We start from the raw sequence: 17180 nt of genomic DNA on the forward strand, positions 1-17180 counted from the left end.
GCGTTTGCAGTTGTTGGCATAGATGCAAAATAAAAAACAAAACGTTTGCTGTCGTTGGCAAACATGAAAAATAAAAAGCGTTTGCTGTTGTTTGCAAACATGCAGGAGAAAAGGGTTTGCTGTTGTTGGCAAACACGCAGGAGAAAAGGGTTTCTTGTTGTTGGCAAACACGCAAAAACAAGCGTTTGCTGTTGTTGGCAAACATGCAAAAAAAAAAAAAAAAAAAAAAAAGCGTTTGCTATTGTTGACAAATATGCAGAAGAAAAGGTTTGCTGTTGTTGGCAAACATATAAAAAAAAAAAAAAACGCGTTTGCTGTTGTTGGCAAACATACAACGAAAAGCGTTTGCTGTCGTGGGCAAACATATGAAAAAAAAAAAAAAAAAAAAACGTTTGCTGTTGTTGGCAAACATACAACGAAAAGCGTTTGCTGTCGTGGGCAAACATATAAAAAAAAAGCGTTTGCTGTTGTTGGCAAACATACGACGAAAAGCGTTTGCTGTCGTGGGCAAACATACAAAGAAAAAAAAAAAAAAAGCGTTTGCTGTTGTTGGCAAACATACAACGAAAAGCGTTTGCTGTCGTGGGCAAACATACAAAGAAAAAAAAAAAAAAAAAGCGTTTGCTGTTGTTGGCAAACATAAAGAAAAAAAAAAAAAAAAAAAAAAAAAAAACTTTTCTTGCTTTCTCTCCCCGCTTCTCTTCACCAATAACTTCCTCCCTTAGTAAGGTTAGGGCAAGAGTCTCCCCCAGTTACAGGTTTTCTAAGTCAGTGTTTGATGGGTGTAAACATTATCATGTTTCTTGTGGCGGGGTAAAAAACTGAGGCAGTTTTTTCCCTGGAATCAAACACCGACCATAAAATTGCGTCATTGCTCAGGCAAGACAAGGGCTGATGCACCAAAAGCCCAAAATGTTTTTCCTGAGATTAGGGTGTTGTTTATCATAACTAAGGGGCCCCCGCGATGGAATTAAATGGGAATTAATCGTTTAATTCGAGTTAATACCCGCGGGGAAAGTGCGCAGATTCCCCTTTTCTAGAATCGGGTGGTCCCACACGTATATCCTTAGTAGGCTGTGGATATCATGTTACCTTAGCTATTTGCTAATCACCTTGTGGTATTTTCTAGGTGGTCTTTTCCTGGCATATTTCTTTAAGTACAGTGATGCAGCTAGGGTCATGTCATATTTTGCAGCAAGACTCACGCGTTGTTTGTACGCGTTTTCCCCTCCCATCCCTGTCCCCTTGTACTCACTTCTCCTCCTGCTTATATCCCGTCATATACTTCCTTCTGCCTTCTCCTGTCTCACTTCTTCTCACACAGTCATTCGATTGTGTGACAGGTGTATCAGTCTGATTATCGGGGTAAAAAACTGAGGCAGTTTTTTCCCTGGAATCAAACACCGACCATAAAATTGCGTCATTGCTCAGGCAAGACAAGGGCTGATGCACCAAAAGCCCAAAATGTTTTTCCTGAGATTAGGGTGTTGTTTATCATAACTAAGGGGCCCCCGCGATGGAATTAATTATATTGAATCTAGTTCCTCTGTCTTTTGTCTTTACTCTGTCTTTTGGCTTGGTTCATAAACTCTACGTTACCAAGACCAGATGACAGCTATTTTTTAAGAAAAATCCTTTATTATCTATGATTGGCTTCGTCACAGCTCGTCTTGGATAGACTTGGCTTTTTATCTTTTTGGAAATAGACGAGGCCCGCCTCGTTTTGACCTACAATGCCTGCCAAAAGTCCTTGGAACACCCTGAGATTTATGTGAATTCGCGTGTTCCCTTCTATTTCCATGTCAACAAGGAGGGTGTTGCCCCCCTTCCCCCTCATACAACATTGTACAAGGGGGAAGGGGATGTTGCAGCTCGTGCACAACGTAAATTATAGCAAGTGTTCCAAGACTTTTGGCAGGCATTGTAGATATATCTTTTCATCTGACTCTTTGAATGGAATAGAAGGGACGTCCAGGTAAAATTGGAAGAATTGGGTTTGGAATTATAATTGGAATCGTATCTAAGGATTGAATCGTTTTGTATATATTAAATGAAATTCGGATTATATCGTTCATTTAATTTGAATTTTGGAAATTATAGTTATAACGTCATATTTACTGTATTTTGGTATTGTACAGTCATAATGGTATTTTGTTCAGAAACTTCAAATTTTCAGACAATGCCTCATAGCTTGTGATCTAATTATTTTATTTGCTGCGATGGGGATATCTGAAATCCCTAACAGTTCTCGAATAGAACTCCTTTCAATATTTTTCTCTAAATTGGTTCAAAATTTATGGAACTTTTGGTGGTCTTTTACCTATGTAACAACAAATGTTATTCCATAAAAAGCCCAGTCTAAAGCCCACAGCATATATTCTTTTTTGAAAGATTTTTGTTTTTACAGAATCTGCTCGTGACATATATTTGTCTGTGAAACACAGACAAGGAATTTCTTGGCGGAAAAATACAAGACAACCTCATCATGTGATCAAAACATAGTCGTTAATTGGCCACTTAGTCTGACTTCCAAAGATATTTGTCTTTACGACCCACACACGGCAGAAAGCTAAGCCACACAAATTCCTGTCTTTGACAACCGAACACGGAAGATTTCTGTTTTTGGCTGGCAAAAGGCAAAAATCTTTGTCTATCAAAGACGTAAATCTAAGGTATGGTGGGCTTTATGTTACCAAGGAATTGCCAAAGGTGTTTATGAATTTCATATTATGGCCCATTGAGTAAAGAAAGCAACTGATATTAGTGTATTCACGCAAGTGCTAAAGTAAAGTACAGTGAGGAATAACGAAATATGTTTCTAAGGATTACCTGGCCTGGGGACATGGTTGCTAGATTTGTTTCAGAAATACAGTAGAAATACAGTGATGTGGGAATGGATCAGAAGTTGCTTTTCAAATAAATTGAAACTTTTGTAAATCCAGTATCTAGACAAAGTTCCATTCATACAACAAAGCATTTATATATCGAGATGTTGTGATACAAACATGATATCTCTAATTATATTGAAGAATGCAATAGTTTGAAATTCTAAATATAACAAAGATAAAATGCAATCTGTCTATTTTCTAGCCGAAGACCGAACTTAGGCATTTCAAGCAAATTGCATTTTTGGGAATTTCACAGATTTAACAACCCTCTCTTTAAGTTGCGATTAGATTAACAGATTTCTGGCCACGAAAATTGAATTTGCTTTCGCTTAATGTTGGTTTGCAGCTGCTTGTTAATTGAGAAATGAATACTTTCTTTAAGAAGGGTCGAATAAAATATTAATGATTCGACTTTTTCTGAGGAAGTGCCTACACTGCAATTAGATTGAACTGAATATATGTGCAAACATCTTTTTCAAATACACACTTCTTGGGATGGATTGAAATTGGGCTATAGGAAATGTATATCTGGTGTTAATTGAGTTTTATTTATAACACCATGTGACAACAGTCATCCACACCTTGAGTGAACTGGTGGCTTTTTGAAATTTACAAGGCTTAACTAAACGTAACATCATTTCAGCAAGTCCTAGATGCATATAATTGTATCTTATCAGACGTTCTTGTCTCAAGATCAAAAAACAATTGAGACGAATTTCGTATGACATTTTCAATGCCAATAATTTAAATTAGGATAATTATCTAAATCATTCCCAAATTTTTGACCTGGTAATTCGAGTTTAAGGCATGGATATCCCCAGAGCATCACACTATGACAGTAAAATATTGTATTAGAATATAAAATCATAATTATAGACTTGGTATGGGATCAAGCTGGATTCATGATAACCATCATATAAGATGGCCCTTTGAGGTGGACTTTGAGTTAGCAATAAACAAAAGAACGTCAGTATTTGTACTGAAAATTTTTGTATCCTTTTTCTGGCTATGTATGAGATTTTGGAGCGCATTGGTCATTTATTTTTGATACGATACAAAATACAAAGAATTCTATAATAGTTCATGAATCTAAATTTTGATCGAAATGTTTGCCTCACTGAGACCTTGTATGATAAACTTGTTAGATTGATATTCGGTTGAAAAACAGAAATAATTGTCTATTGAAAGATTTCTGCAATTTTGAATCACAAAAAATTATTTTTGCAATGGAACTGAAAGTTAAACTTAATAAAATATAACAAAGAATAAAAAGATGCTAAAACAGAGAAAATTAATTTTGGGAAATAGTCATTAGAAATACGCGTTGATGATATTAAAATTCTTCATTCATGTATTTAAGCATTTTGCTTGTAAAGAGCAGAATAACATTGATTTTTTAATGTTTCTGTTGGTCAGTGCTGGGAATTTCCGGATATCTTTATTGTCCGAATGCTCTCTTTCTCGCAGTTTATTCCTGCAAACATGTTTAACGATGAGCAAAGTCATTGGAATATGCAAGAAATACGTAGTTGATTTTGCTTACTGCACAGATGCAAAGAGCATTATTGGCAGCTGACAAAACCTTTTGCGTCAGAACCACAATGTAACAGATGCGAACTAACTTCAAAACAAACTGTTATTCACTTCCATTGTCACAGGAGAAGCGTTTTTTCTTCTTTTTGATAATAAGCGTGAAAAACTGTGGCTATTTTCTCTTGCAAAATAATTTAGGTGCGCTGTACCTTATTTTCAAAGGTACTAAGCTCCACCTTCGCTCTCATTTGCAATAGAAAGTAAAATCTGCAGGTAACCTAATAAGGTATGCAAGACAAATGCTGCAATCATATGACATATGGAAAAGGGACTGCAAGACAAATGTTGCAATCATATGACATCAAAAAAAATTTTCACTAGCATTCAGCACTCTATTTCACATTATTGTTTTGTGTTGATATAATTTGTAAGATCAATAGCTAAAAAGGCAAGTAAGGCCCAATGTTTTTTTTATGCACTTACAATCTACAAGTTAAGTAAATATGATTTCAGCAAAATTCGCAAGCCAATATTTTGAAACCTTTAGCTGTGAACTTGTGGATGTTTTTATAATAAACAAAATGCTTGCTTTTTATAGTTTTAGCAGCTTTGAAAGAAATGCTGTGTATCGGTCTAGCTTTCCTGTCTACTCCTGTTTCATGTACTCGCTTGATTTTGTTGTTATTCTTGCGAGTGCAGCAGATTCAAATACATGGACCCTAATCGAAGCTTTTCAAGATGAGAGTTCTTCTCAAGAGCTTTATTTTCGCTTTGTTTATCATTGTATATCTCCTGGCAAAACTTTTATCCTTTTCAAGACATTTTATTTTTCCCCAAATAACGCAGGTTGCTACAAAAAGGAATGTAAGTATTTAATATTTTATGTAATTACCGATATGTTGCTGTAAGGAGTATACAATAAAAATATCTATAAAGAACATAACGATAAAACCATACTCCGATTTTAATTTTCCGTAAGCATTTTCTTCAAGTTTCTCGCTAGCTCCTTCGATAGGTTACAGAAGTATCTTCGAAAACCAATTATTTGGAAAAAATTTTGGGATGTCCCTGGTTCAGCAACTTCCCACTCCTCTCACACAAAAATTTTTAAAAATAGCTGAACGTTAAGCACCAAAAAGACGTTTTGTGAAAATTCTACTTTCTATATAGGTACCAAACGTTGCTTAACGAGTCCATCTTTCTACGACTCGCATAAAAGCATTACACAAATATTTTTTATACTGGATAGTTATTTCTCATTTGCTCAAAATATGAGATGTGCAGGCGCGATTCGATGCTATAGGCCTTCTTCTCGCCATCAAATCTAACGACCTATCACTAACAGATCGCATGATTTGATGGGCTAAGAGACCTTTTAGAGATAATTTACGATGTTGATATAAGCCGTCTGTTACGAACAATTTCCTGCAGTATGCCTTGATATTCGAAATCATCAGTATAAATAACAGATAACTCTGGCAGGTAGCCTCTGAATACGTGGCGTGATGAACAGCTAATTTCCACGTTGATAATAAATCTTTATTGTTATCATTAACAATAAAAACAGCTGTCCTCAGATTGGTAAGACACTGCTCTGGGCAGAGTTAGGGTCTATTTGCAAACAGAACTGTCAAGGCCATTATCTAACATGGATGCAAAGTGAAAAGCTTGCTGCATTTTTTGAGCAAATCGATCTGAAGATAAGCCAGCAAATCATTAGGTTAAGACTGTTTCTGCGCTGTATTTATAATTCTAACACTGAAGTTCTTATTTGAAGACTGAAGACTGAAGTCTATGATCACAATAGTAACACCTGATAGAAACTATGACTAACAAATACCTGCTTTGAATTATCCTTGAACATCTTTGGTAATTCATTCATGAACTGAATCCTTGTTGCAAGCGCAAAGTTTATCTGTGATGATCTCTGCCCTTGATTTTGAGAACGAATATGTCCATACAGCTTATGAAGTGCTGGCGCGAATTCTGGAAGCCGGAGCACCAAAAATTTGGCCTTTCGTTAACGACTTCATCGAACAGTTTCAAAGTGGTTCAATCATAGCTGATGTCGGTAAGTTTGTCACTATTTTCCTTTAAATCGTGTTTCTATGCTGCACAGAAAATATGCTTAGGCCCCTTGCTGCTTCTAAAACATTTCCTGAGAGAAATTACTTACTACTTGCAAGTTTTGTGTTTGTTACCTGCTGAAATCATTCCTGGCTGCAAGTATCTTATTTCAAGATATGTTAAATAATATCAACAAACGGAGTTGAGTTTAATATTCCTGTACATTGGATTTTGTTAGACTACTCATAATTTGAGGCAAGTTCTTTTACAGACTTTAAAAGCCTGCAGAGACCAAAGACTTAGACTTAACCTACAGCTTACCAGATCACATTTTACAGAATATTTTGTTTATTCTTTGTTTTTTGCAATTATGTTACTCAAAACACCTGTTTTGTGATTCAACATTGCGTTAGTGCCTGTTGAAAGCATAAAAAGGTAGCATTTCAATAAAACAAAAATGTTTTCGGTTTGCAGTATTAATCCATTTATCAAAATCAGCTCAGGTTTTCATGAGAACTTCCTTTTCTATTTCATTTCAACCTCTTGTAGCAAGGTACAACTATCAATAAATCGCCTTGAAAGAGCAAATATTAATACCTTGCCAAACACTGAATATCATAGACTCTTCGTTCTTCATACAGATATTATCCTGCAACATCTTTGTTCGCCACACCATCTCCTAATAATATAAGTCTAGTACATTCTAAACCTCCCTTGGAAGACCTCTTTTGATACTAACTAAATTTACCAGCGAAGTTCTCTAACCGTTCAATCTAGCTTGTATCTTAAATGGACTCACTTCCTATGTAAAAAGACTAAAACTCGCGCAAAAAAAATCAATTCGATTGAGGTTTTTCTTTCAATTGAGGTTTTTAATTGATTGATTATCATTGAAGTTATATATTTGATTCCGCAAATAATTTACTTCAAATCACTTAAGTTTTTCTCTTTTAAAGCTTTTATTTTAGCTCTTCTTTTGTGCTTATTTCTAATAAGCTTAGTAAGTTAAATTTGAATTACATGCTGACAAGAAGAGCCTATCACAAAACACATATGATTCTTATTAAGAATAGATAAATGTCTTAAAAGATAATTCAATTAAAGGCAGTAAACAAACATTAAAGGTAAAATTTTTCCAAACTTTAACTTTTCTATAAAATATGAAGAAGTAATGCAATGCTCCTGTAAATTAAACATATTAATTAATTATTAAACGTATTAAAAATCATGGCTAAGGTTTTTTTACATTTTTCATACTGTAGCCTTTTATGCTTCAGAATTTAAACAACATTTTATACTTAAAATTACAATCTTTGTATTCACATTGCCATGGCAAACTTTAAACATATTTGAAAATGGCCTTGAAAAAAGCAAACATTTTACAACATACTACTGAAAGCTTTTTCGTCTGACACTCCTCAAAGCATAAAACGTCAGAATAAGGGTCAGAAGGAACTCGATGGAAAATATATAACAAGTTGTGGATCGAAATAGGAAATCAGAAAAACGCAAGCACATGACCGGCATAGTTGTTCAATCAGTGCTGTGTGCCTAAAGAAATATATCTAAACATATTCAATGTTATATTCTTGCATCCTGATAGAAACTCTGTAAAGCAAGATCATCATTACAAATCAATCTCTAGGTTGTGGTGAAGGGAAGTATCTACAGTCAAGTTCACGAAGCTGGATGATTGGAACTGATCGGAGTTTCTCACTGTCTGCGATTAGCCGTTCGAATGGACACGAGATATCAACATGTGACATAACTAAAATGCCTTTTCGATGTAATGTATTTGATGGCATTGTCTGCATCTCTGTTATCCATCACCTTGCAACCGAAACAAGACGAATCAAAGCTTTGAAAGAGCTGACAAGGCTTCTTAAACCTGGCGGGAAGATGCTAATAACGGCATGGGCACTGGAAAATGAATACAGGAAGGTAAATGATTTCGTCTAGTATATCTTGACTATTGCCTAATATGAAATTAGATAAGAAGCTTATCGCGTCTTCCTCCACCATTATCTCCATTTCCTCCCTCTGGGCTCTATTATCAGCACTGCCGTAATCATTTTTTATCAACCCTGTTATAAAATCTTTGATATGCAACAGATAACTTGCTCAACTCACAGAAAGCTCATTACGAGGCAAGGTGGACTGGGGAGAATGGCGAGAGAAATGCCGAAGATAGTTAGATGCTACGCTCATATTGCATTAAGACATGTTTGTGATTATATTTCAGTTCATATGCCAAGACGTACTGGTTCCAGCTGACATAGTCAAAACTGAAGGTAAATCTTGTAAGTTTTCTGTAGCCACGAATGCTATCTTTTTCTGAAAATTATTTTGATTCGAAAATCAAGCAACATAATCTTGATCCTGATAAAGTTTTGCGAAAAAAATGAACGATATAGTTCACGTTAATTGAAATATTTCGATAAAAAACAGGATAAAGTGCCTCGTCGGAGACTGTGAATATCTCACTTGCAATAAATAATTCTGGCTTAAGTGCAGTGGTGGCTGTGAACTATCAAACTAAGCAACAATTGTAGAACTAGATATAGCCTTGTTCTTCAATTTAGTTGACATTTCGAAACAAAACAATACTTTTATGCTATGTTTACTTCAAGGTTCGACAACTGTTAATGTTGTCCTGACTTCGCGTTCACGGTAAATCCTTTTATTCCATATTCTTTCTACTTGTTCAGTAGTTCTTGTCCAAAATTAGTGTCTGATATAGATGTTGGAAAAACGTGCTGCGCTGAGTGTTTCGATAGTTCATTGGAGGTACCACGCCTTTGACCAGGACCAAATGCACATGCGCTGGAAGAGGGCTGAGATTACGAAAACCTCTGCAGGTTTAAAAGGGGATTTAACCCCTTTTTCTCGGCAAATTTGGCCTAATAAAAACAAACTGTGCCTACGACCCTAGTTTCTGCACCTAATCCTGTTTTCTAGTTTCTGCAGCTAATAATTGACTTTCCATTTTAGGTATACAAACTGATACTCTCAGCCCATCATCGTTTAGCAATTTATCATTTGACTTTATCAAGAACCACGCAACTCGCATTACAGCTAAACTTGGCGGGATCCAGGAATTTGTTCGCCAGGAAGTCGAGTCGTTCAAGTCAAGACTTAGGACGGCAAGCAATGTGACGGAAACTATACAGAATTATTTTGTTAATAGAAAACGATCAATATGGCTATGGGTTGAGGATAGGACACTGCTGAATAAATTAGGATATATCTTTCGTAGCAACCTGCGTAAAACGCATAGTAGCAACGATCTTACATCTGTGCAAAGGGAAGAAAATCTCAACACATCATACGGAGGGAACAATGAGAGATGTGGGCTAGAGAGCGCCGCAATGGAAAACCCAGCCTCAGATGGGATACATAGGTACTACCACGTGTTTCAGAAGGGGGAGCTGTCACGTTTGGTAAAGGAAAATGTCCCAGATCTCGAACTGAGTGATGAGTGGTTCGAGCAAGGAAATTGGGTAATTGTCGCGCGAAAAAAGATGACAGCTGAGGCAGTTTCTTTCGGATAAACAGGCATACCACAATCACTTGAAAATGCTGTTGGGGAAAGTGAAGAGACTACTGCTGGTTTTAAAAGCAAAAATCTATTCACGTTGGACATTTTTAGGGTTTTTCAATTAAAAGCTGTCTTCTAGTTCAGGTTTATCATTTTGCAGTCATCCATGCATAGGTAGTCATCTTTACAAATTGAATAAAATCTTTGCCGTATCTTTGGTAAGCTTATCACAAAAGAAAAATATAGAAGATTGGAGTCCTTCCTTTATAAAGGTTTTTTTTAAAGCTATTATTCATTTTAACAGTTGTCGCTTTCATCCGATTTTGTATGAGGTTTGAATTATAGGATTTGTTTAGAATAAAGTTTTTCTTGACTAAAAATGTTTTAGCAGCTCTTCCTTTTGCATCACAATCTTGATTCTGACCAGAGACTTTAGCATTAACTGATATGATATTTTCTGGCTTAATAAAAATTTCAATAATAAGACGCAAAAAGACAATCAATACGTTCTTTTAAAAATTCAGTCTGAAATATTTGAACCCGTAAACGTACCAGCCGAATCATACGAAGTGACGTCATTGGAAAGTAGTTAAAGAGAGGCTAAAACAACAGGATGCAGGAGCCTTCAGAAGAGGCTGAAATAGATTAATAGCCAATGGTGCCGGCCTTCTCCAAAAAACTTAGGCGAAGCCCCGGTATTGTTGCTTAGCAGAATACAAAAAAGAGACTCAAGGATTTTTTTAGAATGCTGCAAACTCGGTGCTTTAAAACTTTGTATTTATTTACTAGATGTGAATGTTGGTTTAAAATATAACATTCTTTAAGTATACCTTTCAAATATGCAATAAAGTAAGCGCTAAGCCTATTTACATATTTACATTTGCATGATAAATGCACTTTCTGGATATCAACATCAACACTGCTTTGACAATGAACCTGACATAACTTTAAAATTTTCTCAAAAAACAAAATTAGAGTTTTGGTTTTGAGTTTGCTCAAAAACATCTTGGGTAGGGAAGCACCATGAGTGGTGATTATCTACAATAATTGATATTGTGGACTTTTTTGAGGCCAATTCATTTGAAAATTACATTTTGACATTCTCTCAATATGGCAACTGGCTTTCAGGTGATAGCTTTATCTTACCACTGTTATGTCGTCATTCATACCTAAGGCTCACCTTAGGTAGTTATTCAAAAAGACTACTAATTTGAAAATACCAAAAAGCTATAATGCAAAATTCTGAAGGTAACAGGGGGTCCTAGAAAATACAAAGATAATTTTAGCAGCACGTAAAGAAGTAAGACAATTTTGGACATAAAAATAAATTCTGCATAACTAATTGATGGCAATGTTCTCCTATGGAGTTGAAAAATAGATTTGAGTTCAATATATCTTCAGTTGGCAGGCACAGTGAAAGTGAAAACAAAGCTTTTAGTGGACGAAACAACACAAACTATCTACATAAGACAATAATAAATAGAAAAAAACCAAATGTCCTTTAATACAGCTTTATTGGAAATATTGATAATGGATGAAAATCCAATTCTTTTAAAAACATAATCCAATTCAAAAGGTCCTGTAGACTGAGTAAAATTGGGTTGAAACTTTGTGCAAGGTATTGGGGATACCAGAACTGAAGGTGACAACAAAATTCTGACCTGATAAGAGCCTGTGCATAGAAATACAAAATTAAATAAAATAGCATTCTGACCAAGCATTTTAGGCCCAATAAAAATTGAAAGTTTTCTGGTATATGGTGCAGGTTCAAATAGAGGAAAAGATAATTGGGCAAGTGGGAAAGCACATTGGTACTAACATGATTAATTAAGAGGCAGCTGACCAAATTTCTTGACATCCAACGCAGTGTTGATGATGAAATCCTGACAATAAAATACTCTTGATAAATAATATACCTGAAAGATATATGGTCAAGTATTTGTACAGAGCTGTCAATGGTTATGCATTTTCTGAGCTGGAAGAATCACCGTCATCATTGTCCTCATTATCATCATCATCGTCACTGCTACTGTCACTTGAACTTCCATCAGATGACGAATCATTCTCTTCTTCTGGCTCAGGGTAATATTGCTTTAGTCTGATGTGCCATGCAATGCTGGTACAAGCAGAAATTGTCTTGAACTGGTGACAGACATTTCTTGGAATGAAGTATATGTCATCATCTCTTAGAGTGATTCTGGCATAGCGGACCCCTTCTCTTCTCAACTGGTTCAGCTTACCCTCATCAATCCACTGAACACACTAGAAAAAACAATCACAAACTAACTAGCATATCTTAAAATAGACAAACTACTCTGACTTTGGTGAAGTCAAACTTACACCTTAAAATGGAAATGAAGCACCAAAGAATGAAAAATATAATTTGACATTGACAACCATATTAACCATATTAACAACAAACCATATTAACAACACAGAGTAAAAAGATGAAGCATATATAGTATAGATATCCTGACATAAACAGTGTTATAATCATATCATAAACTCCTTTACAATATTTAGAAAAAACACAGATATATGTGGCTCATGAGATGGCCATTGAGATGTGGATTTGTAACAATCTCTTTTTTTTGTGATGTTGTGATGTACCGTAAATCCTCAAATTGGCTCCCCTTGAAAAAGAGCCCCCTCCCCTCAAATAAGCCTCCACCCTAGAACTACAAATTGTCAATAAGCCCCCCCCCCCTTGAACAAGTCCCCACTGCTACCATATATTTTCGAATTGTGCCCCTCAATTTGACGGTTTTTGCCATCTGAGGTTGCCTATGGCGTTTTATTGAATTACTATGACAAATTCGTACTTATGGTAGTAATTAATTAAATGCTCTTAAAGAAATTCCTACTAAAATAAACAAGGTCTTTTAATAATGTCTTCTTATTGTCTACAATAATTTTAAGCCAAATCCCCCCACCCCTCGAATAAGCCTCCGTCCAAAAATATAAAAAATAAATAAGCCCCCAAGGGGCTAATTTGAGGATTTATGGTTATGTTATTATCATAAGCAACATTAAAAACATAAACACCCAATAAAGTTATGCGGGATCAGGCCATTTTTCAATAAGTTTAAAAACTATATGACAAAGCATGTGCCCAAATCCATATTCCTACTACATTGCTTATATTGTTGCTTCCTTTCAATTCTCCTCTTTATTTTATTCTCTAGTCTCCTTCCTCCCCCCCCCCCCCATTTTTATCTTCTTATTTAAAATCATATTTTGTGGCAGGTGTGTTGGTTCAAATTTACACCAGAAAATACCCTGAGGCAGTTTTTTCCTAGAAAGATGTGCCGTAGCTTCAGCAATACTGAGAATGACAAACCAAAAAACAAAGATTTATCCTGAGATAAGGGCTACGTTTGGCCTCATGTAGGGGTCACCATAAGGATATAAAGAGACGTTTAAGGTTAAAATGACTATTTCTGATAATTTTTAATTGTTACATAAATTTTTCAACAGGTACCTGTGAAACAGGTGGCTCATGAAGATCAAGTTGCATCTTCTCTGAAACACCAAAAAAGTCACCAGAGTGAAATGCAATCACATCTTTCACCTCACGGAAATTTGCTGACCTAAAAAACAAATAGTTCATAAATATAGCACATTGCCTAATAGTAATTCATAACTTCCAGTTTTAAACACATGTAAAAGCAGTGAAATGAGGCACGGGCATGCAATCATGCACCTCAAACAAGGTGATCATGTTTAAAAATATTTAAAATCAGAATTCATGACAGAATGGTGTCTGGATATGGAGCAAATGCTTGAAAAGATATGGAGTAAGGAAGCTTTATACAGACTTCTAATTATCTTTAATACTGAGTCAAAGGTTTCTTCAAATTTTAACTGGGTAATCTCCTGTCACCCACCTTTCTCCAACATGAACAGCCTTCAAAATACCAACAGCTGCAGTTGTTTGTCTGTCAATACCATGCCCGACATGGTCTGCATGACATTTGGTTCTATCTTCAGCCAAAAACTCTCTAGGTTCAGATACACGTGGTAGGTAGTGGAGATTGTGAAGTTCATTGACAGCTGTCCTGTGGAAATCAGAAGCCAGACGGGTTGTTAACATGTTAAACGCCAAGACATAAAGAGATTCTTCAGAAACTAACTTATAAATGTAGAGTATATCAATTCAAATTATCTAAAGTTTTACTGTACAATCCAAAGTGCCCTGTAGGCAGAGCTGTCTGCTACATACACAAGAATTGTTAGCAGATGCAAATTTTCATGGAAAGAGGACAACTAAGAAAGAAAAAATTTGACAGCTATCTAGATTAGAAAGCAAACTTGAATTATAGAAGTTAATTAAAATTTTCACTAGAAAACAAACCTTCTTCGTTTTGCAAGAGGTGACCTGGCAACTTCTCCCATTGGAACCATTTGTTCCCCAGGCCTAACCCACATGATTGGCCCATCATTACTCAAACTTCTATCAAGCATATGCAAAACAGACAGCTTGCCCCATGGTACGGTTCTGTAAAGGAATGGATCAGCTTCTAATTGGTCAAGTATGTCAGGAAACATTCCTCCTGACTCTCCATCCACAGTCCCAACCAAGCTGAACTGATTCAGTGGACCAGCTCTGTATGTTCCATTATGAAAGGTATTCTCAACCCTTTGATGGAAATCTTTTATAGTGATTGTCTCAAGATCTGACTTCTTTCCAAGCACTTCGGTTATTACCATATGATTTGGACAATTGTTGGCAAGATACTCCATTGGCTCTGGAATTTTAGCTGCTGCCCCATGAACAATACCCATAACAACATTTGAAACCCCTTCTTTTTCTTCTTGAAAAACAAGTCGCAAAAAATCATCAACAAACTCATCAACATAGGCTTCTTTGACTTTTGCAACCTCATCTATGTATGCATGAATGACTGATGCCCCACCATTGGGATCTGTATCAATATGGATGAACTTCCCAAACTTTGACTGGCTATGTGCAGTTTTCCGAATCTTAAAGTCCTTGTCTCTGAAGAACCTGTCCAACAAACTTTTATAATATTTTTTTCTATGCTTCTGCTTACTTCTTTTTTGTTTATGGTCTGGTTGAACAGAACCTGTCAAGATAAACAGCACCTTATCAATAACAAGTTGATCCCAAGCTTGAAACAAATTTGTCTACTTTACATTATGCTTTTAATTTCCTAATCCCTCCTCCCCTCCATTAGTTATATTTTGCTGTTATTGACTACCAGATTTTATTCCATTTAAGCAAAAAATCCACCTTTACTTCAGAACTAATAAATAACTAAACAGGTACTAATTAGCACTTCCTATAGGGGCTTTTACATTGAAACAAAATGAAAAAACATAAGCATTATAAATTCTTTTACATATAATTAAGGCAGTATGTCATGCAATGGGAAGGCTACAGAACACCAATAATGTTGGAGGCCCTGGCCATGCTTTTGCGCGGGTTAGAACTTTCACATCTGTCTTTTCTCAAGAAGCCAAGAAAAATCTCACCTGCTAAAATTCTTACAACAAGGCCTGATTAAATTTATACAGGTGAGCAATGTTTCTGGCTTCAATCCTTAACTTATTGTAAACAAAGCCTTTAGAAACCTACAGAGGAACATACAGCTTTTCATTTCATGGTTGAGATAAACAATGGCCAATCAAACGACAAGTTCTTGTTTGAGCCTATCACAAATGAAATAGCATTTATATTTTGTAGCACAAATCATCACATTCTACAGGTAGTGACTTCAAACTTTCCCAATGTAATAAGGGTGGTAATTCTCAACATAAACATAAATTTGGATCAACTCATTATAACTATGCATTTAGATATAAGAAACCAGTTAGAAACAACCTTGTGTACTTTGTGTTTTACTGCCAACTTTACTTTGCATAAATTTGACCTGCCCAACTCTAGTAGGAAATCAACCTGAACAACCACATACACCCTTGACAAATAAGCAGAAACAACACAACATCTCAATAGAATAGTATTTTTGTGCATCATTGCTTCCCCTGTCATAATCTTCTTTATGAAGGGCAGACAGTAATTGGTAGATGTAGATGTAGAGATGTAGATAAAATAAGTATAACTATTGTGCTCAAAACATTTAGTTATTTAATGTGCTGAGTTGATTTTGGACTTTAACATTCTCATATTTATCAATTTTTTGGTTTTTCGTGGCTCAAGTTGTTCAAAATCTATCATCAAATAATTGTCACAAAATTAAAACACATAAGAAGGCTCCCAATCAACAAAACAGGGCTGTTTACGAAGAATTAGTTTGGCAGGAATTTGTTTGAATTGAACATTTGAAAAAATCTATATTGGAAAAACAATTTTCGCATTTTACTTATATTTTATTTTGTTGTATCATTATTTTTTGATGTTACCATGTCTTGTGTTCTACACCTGGAAAAACAGAGAGCTGTGAGCTCTCCTCAATCTTTGCGGAAGTTTGGAAATGTCAGGAGGCTGTCAGAACTTTAAGAATGTCAGAACTTTAAGAATAAGAGGCGTATCTTTTAGAAAGTACATTTTTAAAATGAGGCGTATCTTTTTGCGTTGGCTTTGGCGAATCGCATAAAATGTTTAATTTAAAACGCTACCAATATATACTCTCTTCGAAGAGTCAATATCAAATAAAGCACTTACATAATACCCTTCGTTTGCGAACACAAATATTTAACAAATTTCCTTAATTATAATTATTGCTGCTTTCAAATTGTTCAACAAGTGTTTGATGGCCTGCCAACTTCCTGGCAACCTTTTTAAGGTTTAAGAATAAAAAGTTGAAGTATTAACTTTTACCGTTAAGGGGTTTTCTCTCGTAGCCATCTTTGCTTTGGTTTTCCTCGCCATCCATGTCCTCTTTGTAGCTATCTACCGGTTCATTGCCATCTCCCTCTCCATAATGCCGATTTGACAATCGCTCTTTCATCTTCTTTGCTTCTTCCTGCTCAATCTTCAGCCTGCACCTTGGGAATTTTAAAGCTGCACCAGGAAATGCAGCCATGCGATTTTGGTGCTTATTATTTTCTTTGGCTTTTTTTCGCCATTCTATCGTTTGCTTTCCATCTTTGTTTGGCGCCGATTCTTTAAGCCGAGACTCCATTACTTCCCAACAACAACGTTGGTCTGCTTTGCTTCTGTTTGCAGCATG

The 17180-nt window shown here is 35.6% G+C and overlaps 2 protein-coding genes across 3 annotated transcripts; one reads left to right on the forward strand and one right to left on the reverse strand.

Annotated features, from left to right (window-relative positions):
- The first annotated feature begins 6341 nt into the window (after window positions 1–6341).
- LOC135686128 (putative tRNA methyltransferase 9B) lies at window positions 6342–10406 on the forward strand. 2 transcript variants are annotated; one of them, XM_089108858.1, is made up of 4 exons: window positions 6342–6492; window positions 8134–8429; window positions 8731–8788; window positions 9480–10406. In XM_089108858.1, the coding sequence occupies exons 1-4, from the start codon at window positions 6342–6344 to the stop codon at window positions 10037–10039; spliced, it is 1065 nt and encodes a 354-aa protein (XP_088964984.1). In that variant the 3' UTR covers window positions 10040–10406. The 2 variants fall into 2 exon arrangements, with proteins under 2 accessions (XP_088964984.1, XP_065058376.1); XM_065202304.2 differs by having other exon boundaries at window positions 8731–8779.
- On the reverse strand, window positions 9912–17180 carry LOC135686126 (lysine-specific demethylase RSBN1L). The gene is made up of 5 exons (XM_065202302.2): window positions 16829–17180; window positions 14381–15113; window positions 13914–14084; window positions 13508–13616; window positions 9912–12288 (listed from the first exon to the last, which is right to left on the reverse strand). The coding sequence occupies exons 1-5, from the start codon at window positions 17130–17132 to the stop codon at window positions 11986–11988; spliced, it is 1620 nt and encodes a 539-aa protein (XP_065058374.1). The 5' UTR covers window positions 17133–17180; the 3' UTR covers window positions 9912–11985.

The sequence above is a fragment of the Rhopilema esculentum genome, chromosome 6 (genome assembly GCF_057945365.1).
Source record: "Rhopilema esculentum isolate cy_ngs chromosome 6, ASM5794536v1, whole genome shotgun sequence".
Classification (NCBI taxonomy): domain Eukaryota; kingdom Metazoa; phylum Cnidaria; class Scyphozoa; order Rhizostomeae; family Rhizostomatidae; genus Rhopilema; species Rhopilema esculentum.